General features: G+C 34.5%; 1 protein-coding gene across 1 annotated transcript; it reads left to right on the top strand.

The window, feature by feature from the left end:
* The first annotated feature begins 1,337 nt into the window (after positions 1–1,337).
* On the top strand, positions 1,338–5,049 carry LOC100263976 (mitogen-activated protein kinase 3). The gene is made up of 6 exons (XM_002284771.4): positions 1,338–1,807; positions 1,974–2,103; positions 2,583–2,720; positions 2,846–3,178; positions 3,563–3,746; positions 4,481–5,049. The coding sequence occupies exons 1-6, from the start codon at positions 1,635–1,637 to the stop codon at positions 4,648–4,650; spliced, it is 1,128 nt and encodes a 375-aa protein (XP_002284807.1). The 5' UTR covers positions 1,338–1,634; the 3' UTR covers positions 4,651–5,049.
* The last annotated feature ends 951 nt before the right edge of the window (positions 5,050–6,000 follow it).

Genomic DNA, 6,000 nt, shown 5'->3' with positions numbered 1-6,000 from the left:
AGTTTTTTTAGAATAAAAAATATTTTTTAAAAACATTACCAAAAGGTTTTTTTATAAAATAAAAACATAGTTTCTCAAACAACTGTATTTTTAACAAGGTGATCAATTCTTAGGCATGACTTTGAAAGGAGAATTTCCATGGGACGAAAGTGGCCTGGCAACGCGGCGTGCTTAAACATTGACCCATCTTTTTTCTAGTCCATTGACCGCTCTTCACGCCATCGCTTTAATCCTGGAAGTTAGGCAGACAGAGAATTACCATTTTGCCCTTTTTTCATAAAGAATCCAACGAAAAAAATGTCAAACTCGTGCATCTGACTCAAAAGCAATCCACACCATCCCTCCAGTCAAATGATTATGTTGACTCTAAGAAATAGCATCCAATGGTGGGTCTCCGTCTCACGAACCCTACACACGATACCGTTAAGGACTTTGTTAAGCAACGCTGAAACTCCTATCGAAATTGTTTGTGCTTCGAAAATTGAGGAGAAGGATGCAAGAAAAAAAAAAAAACTATTAACTATTATTATATTTAAATTTATTTTATATAATAATTAAATAATAAAAATATACACAAATTCCTAATTAATTTTAATTACATCCTATTTATTATATTTTTTAAAAATAAAAACCTTAATACCTTCCTATAATCAAATATAACATCTAAAAAATATTTATGTTTATCCGTGAAAAAGACGTTGGATTATATATTTGATGAAATATATTATCTAATTTTTTTATCTTATCTGAATCGATCAAATACTATTAGAATATCAAAGTTTTTTCGAAGATTCTTATGAAAATCTTTCAATATATAATTTTACTTTGCCCTTTATAAGGAATCAATCAGTGCTAGAATGTGAATAAAAAAAACATATGTTCTAAAAGTTTTTAGTAACTCCATTCATGGTAAAAAAAAAGTGTTACGTGAAAGAACCAATTAGCATGCATTAGTTTAAAACTTTATCCCAAAGAACCAATAGTTTATATATATATATATATATATATATATATACACACATATGAAGATATTTTATCCGAAAGAGCCAGGGTGGCAGAAGTATCCCAACCTAATTGTGAATCTGACCAAGTTGACAAAAGGGATGGGGATAAGAATTTTGGCATAATGCTTGATTACGTGGCACCAATTAACGATTATAACGAATAAAATAATAAGCCATCCATCCCAGAAAATTTAAGAAAAATATGTCAAAAGAAGAAATATAAAAATTAAATAATTTAAAAATATAAGTTTTTAATTAATTTTAATTTGATTTGATTTTTTTTATGATTTTTTTTATATGATTATTAAATATGATAAAATTATTTTATTTTGTGAGTATGGTGGGTGTACAATCCAAATTAGCTGAAGAGGGGACCTTTGAAAAACTGGACTCGTCTCTACCGTCGATCAGAGGCGGCTGATTGTCAGCCGTCTGACCTCTTCTTCGTGGTACGCGTTATTGGCCCATCGCGCGTTTTCGAGTCCATTTCCTTTCATCTTCCCCGAAAGAGGCGGCGTCTCCTCTTCTTATATAAGTACAAATATCTTCGTGGCGTAATCAAACATCAGTAGAGAGAGAAAGTGGGAGAAGGTAGAGAGAGAAGGGGAGCTGCAACAAGTGAGTATAGAAATGGCTGACAATACGAGGAACTCCACCGGCGGTCAATTAAGTGATTTTCCGGCTGTTCCGACACATGGAGGTCTGTTTTTCCAACACAACATCTTCGGAAATCTCTTTGAGATCACAGCGAAGTACCGGCCTCCGATCATGCCGATCGGTCGTGGCGCATACGGGATCGTCTGGTATACGATCTTATGATTTATCTATTTATTTCCCTTTTTGTTTTAGTTTTGATGAATCTGATTGGCGATCGTGTTGGTGGATGTTATAATTGTTTTATTTCCTATTTTGGATGATCACTGAGTTATTGGATTCGTTTTCTTTCTTGTTTCGGCTTGAATTTTGAAGCTCGGTGTTGAATTCGGAGACGAATGAAATGGTAGCAATCAAGAAAATAGCGAACGCCTTCGATAATCACATGGATGCGAAGCGTACGCTTCGGGAGATTAAACTTCTTAGACATTTGGATCACGAAAACGTGAGTGTTTATTTTGGAATTTTCATTCAATTATTTGAATATACTTCAAATAATCTATCATGTCTTTAGACTTTAGATTGATACAAAACGACATCAATCTCTCTATTTGATTGATTGTGGTCTGATAGGATAAACACTTCCTGATGGTATCAGAGTATTGTAGCTTGAGGAACAGTGTCTAAGAAAGGTCTCCAGGAGCTGTGACCTTAGAAGGATTCTAGCATTTCGAAGCACACCGATTATCCAATTATCTTCCTGTTTTTGTAATAGTTGGCTGTAAATTTCTAATTTGAGAAGGCAAATATGAATAATTGATGTTGATCAACTTTAAAAGGATGACATCTCTTGTTATCTCTCTGCTTCTTTTGTGGAAAACAAAATATGATTGTAGAAGTAGTTTTTGTTGTCAATGCAAGTTTAGCGGTTAACTTTGACAGTTTCTAAATCTTTTTTCACTAAAAATACTTCCCCTGAAACAGGTTATAGGTATAAGAGATGTAGTCCCTCCTCCTTTAAGGAGAGAATTTTCTGATGTCTACATTGCCACGGAACTCATGGACACTGATCTGCACCAAATAATTCGCTCCAACCAAGGTTTATCAGAGGAGCACTGTCAAGTAATTCTCTTTGCATTGTTCTTAAGAGCAACTCAAAATTCTAATATTTGAGCTTCACTTCTTCCCTTGTTTATTTGTTCCGTTGGAAGAACTGCAACTTATTTTATAAGTGGAATTTTCTGCAGTACTTCTTGTACCAGATACTTCGTGGACTGAAATATATACACTCCGCAAATGTGATTCATAGAGATTTGAAGCCCAGCAACCTCTTGCTGAATGCAAATTGTGATCTAAAAATTTGTGATTTTGGTCTTGCTCGTCCAACTGCAGAGAATGAGTTCATGACGGAATATGTTGTTACGAGATGGTACAGGGCACCTGAACTACTGCTGAATTCTTCAGATTACACTGCTGCAATTGATGTCTGGTCTGTGGGTTGCATTTTTATGGAGCTTATGAACAGAAGGCCTTTATTTGCGGGTAAAGACCATGTGCATCAAATGCGCTTATTGACAGAGGTAAGAAGAAATTTAAATGAATAGAGTTGGTTTTTTAAGATTTTTGTAATTTCATTTTGCATTTGAAACATCTTAGGAGAAGAAATATGACTTATTAGATAATTTTTTCAAGTATCTGAATTTGGTTTCATGGTTGCATGGTTGGAAATGCGGAATTGGATACGCTTTATCGAATAATAGCATAGTGCCCTGCTACAGAGTGGCCCTGCCACAGAGTAGCCCTGTTATGATTTCAGCTTCCAATCTGTGTAACAATATTAAAGATTATTAAAAGTTGAATTGTGTGATTATGTATAATTTTGTTGGTTTTATACATATTTATTTAAGTGTATATATAATGCTTTATGCTGGACAAATGCTTACACATGCTTTTGTACTTTTTAGCTTCTTGGCACACCCACTGAGTCTGATCTTGGGTTTGTTCGGAATGATGATGCAAGAAGATATATCATGCAACTCCCCCAACATCCCCGCCAGCCATTAGTAAACGTTTTCCCACATATTCATCCACTGGCCATTGATCTCATTGATAGAATGTTGACATTTGATCCGACTAAAAGAATTACTGGTAATTTCCTTATCTGATGCTATTTGCTGCTCGCGTAGACAGAATTAAATAATAACTTACCTACTAGTTCTTTGGTCTCAATGTGATTAAACTCCATTAACTACTAAGCGCCATGAGTACATAATTTGACTTCATAGTGAGGTTTGTTGTCCAAAATCAAAATTTGTTTTACAAAACCAGTTCATATATTTATATTTAATTGGAACAATTTTTTTTTAAGTCCTTGTCCTTAAGTTTTCTTTTTCAAAATATTTCTTGAAGTGCATTGTTTTCCCTTTAAGAATATTCAACTGAATACTAAATAGTTTATCCTCAATTTAAGTGTGTCAAAATCAGGGTCAAGCTGGCTATGAAAGAAATTTGACCCATCTAGCATCCACGTTTACTTTGTTAGTTTTATAGCAATATGGTGTGACAATGTTGGCTTTCTAACTTTTTGAAAGACCGGTCAAGTTGACATTTTCCTACATTACGTGCTTATTGTATTCCTGTCCATGTTTTATTCAAAAATTGAATCCTTGATCAGTGTTGAGCTGGATACCATTACAATACTGCCTTGGCATCATAGAGTTGTCTCAGATGGAGTTAAATTTATACACAAGATCACTTGCCTCGATGAAAATATTACCATCAAGATATCGATTGTATTTCTGTTTTCCCCTTTTTGGTTAGTGATTTCCTATTGCTGCTTTAATTTTCTTGTATCTAACATTGAATTCCAACTATGGGTGCAGTTGAAGAAGCATTAGCCCATCCTTACCTTTCAAGATTACATGATACAGCTGATGAACCAGTTTGCCCAGAGCCATTTTCCTTTGAATTTGAGCAACAAGCTCTGGTAGAAGAACAGATGAAGGATATGATTTACCAGGAGGCTTTATTTTTCAATCCAGGTTACGCTTAATACAAATGAAGCATCCACCCATCCGGTGAATCTCCAAGTGGGAGTGTTATATAACTAAAAAGTAAAAACACTACTGTGATTTGAAGGTTGCACCCAGTAGAGGAAACTCGGACAAGACAGTAAAAAAGAAAAAAAAAAGGCAGTTTGTAGACAAAAAATTGAGAATATTCTGCCTATTGTGCGTCTTGTGACTGTTCATCAGGTGGACTAGGCCTTGCTGTTAATTTTATAAGGTCAGTCCATTCCCTTGGTTTATTATGTATTTTGCTTTCATGTGTTTGAGAGATATGTGCTCTCGTTTTCCTTTTTTTCTTCTGTACCATGTGCACATGTGTAGAAGATTGGATGAGTGTAAGCGTTAAGCACATTAATGAAATTAACCTATTATTTTGTTCTTCAGATTCAAATAGCAAGAGTCATTTATTTGTCTAATATTAGCCAAATATAATATTGAACTTAAGAAAAATTATATGGTATTTATTATCATATTGAAATTTTAATCTAAGCTTTTCGTATGTATGGCTAAATCTACCCAGATAAAGCCTTAGGAATTTGCTATTTTGTGGAATGATGATCTGTTCCACCGAATAGACTAGGATAACACTAGTTCCACTAAGGGAAGAGAGTTGGTGGCACCATCTCCTTTTTGAATCCTGTTTTGCTCAAAAGCCTCGAATGCTGATAGGCAAAGTAGGTCTATCAAAATCCTCCATATCTTGTAATTTGACATCTTCACTGTAGTTGACTCTTGACGAGGCAACCGCACGTACCATGGTTCCTCAATGGTTGAACAAAGGCGATACCTTTGAGCTCTATCCTATGACCCTTTTGTAACTAATTATGGATAAATGCTAGCATTATGGGTATGACACATTTTCTTTCCTCTTTGCTAGGCCATAATCGGGTTTCCTATCCTTGATTTTCATTACAAGTTGACCACTTATCTTTTCTTTCTTATTTGTTATTATTGTTTTTGTCCTTTTTCCTATTGTAAGCTTCCTATTGCCTCCGTATGCCTACCCATTTGATAAAGATGAGACGATCATAGCGGGTCATCAACATTGTCTTACATTAATATCTTTTTCCAACATGACATATTTATGTTCTTTAAAAAATTAGTCCTTGATGGTAGTTGAAGAGGATTTGGACAGGGTTTCAAGTAGTTTCAACGTCTCAAAGAATCCTTCCTTAAAAGCCATGATTGCTTTTTGCATAGTGTATCCTTGGACTTGTGACAACTCTAAGTTGAACTTGCTTGTATAGGTGGGATGAAAATCGATTCAAACTCGTGAAAAATGTTAAAAACAACATAGAAAAAGTTAGTGAAATTGTTCTTTTCAAAAAAATAAT

The sequence above is a fragment of the Vitis vinifera genome, chromosome 6, assembly GCF_030704535.1.
Source record: "Vitis vinifera cultivar Pinot Noir 40024 chromosome 6, ASM3070453v1".
Lineage (NCBI taxonomy): Eukaryota > Viridiplantae > Streptophyta > Magnoliopsida > Vitales > Vitaceae > Vitis > Vitis vinifera.
Note: the sequence above shows the minus strand (reverse complement) of the source record. Positions and strands in the feature narration are given on the sequence as shown.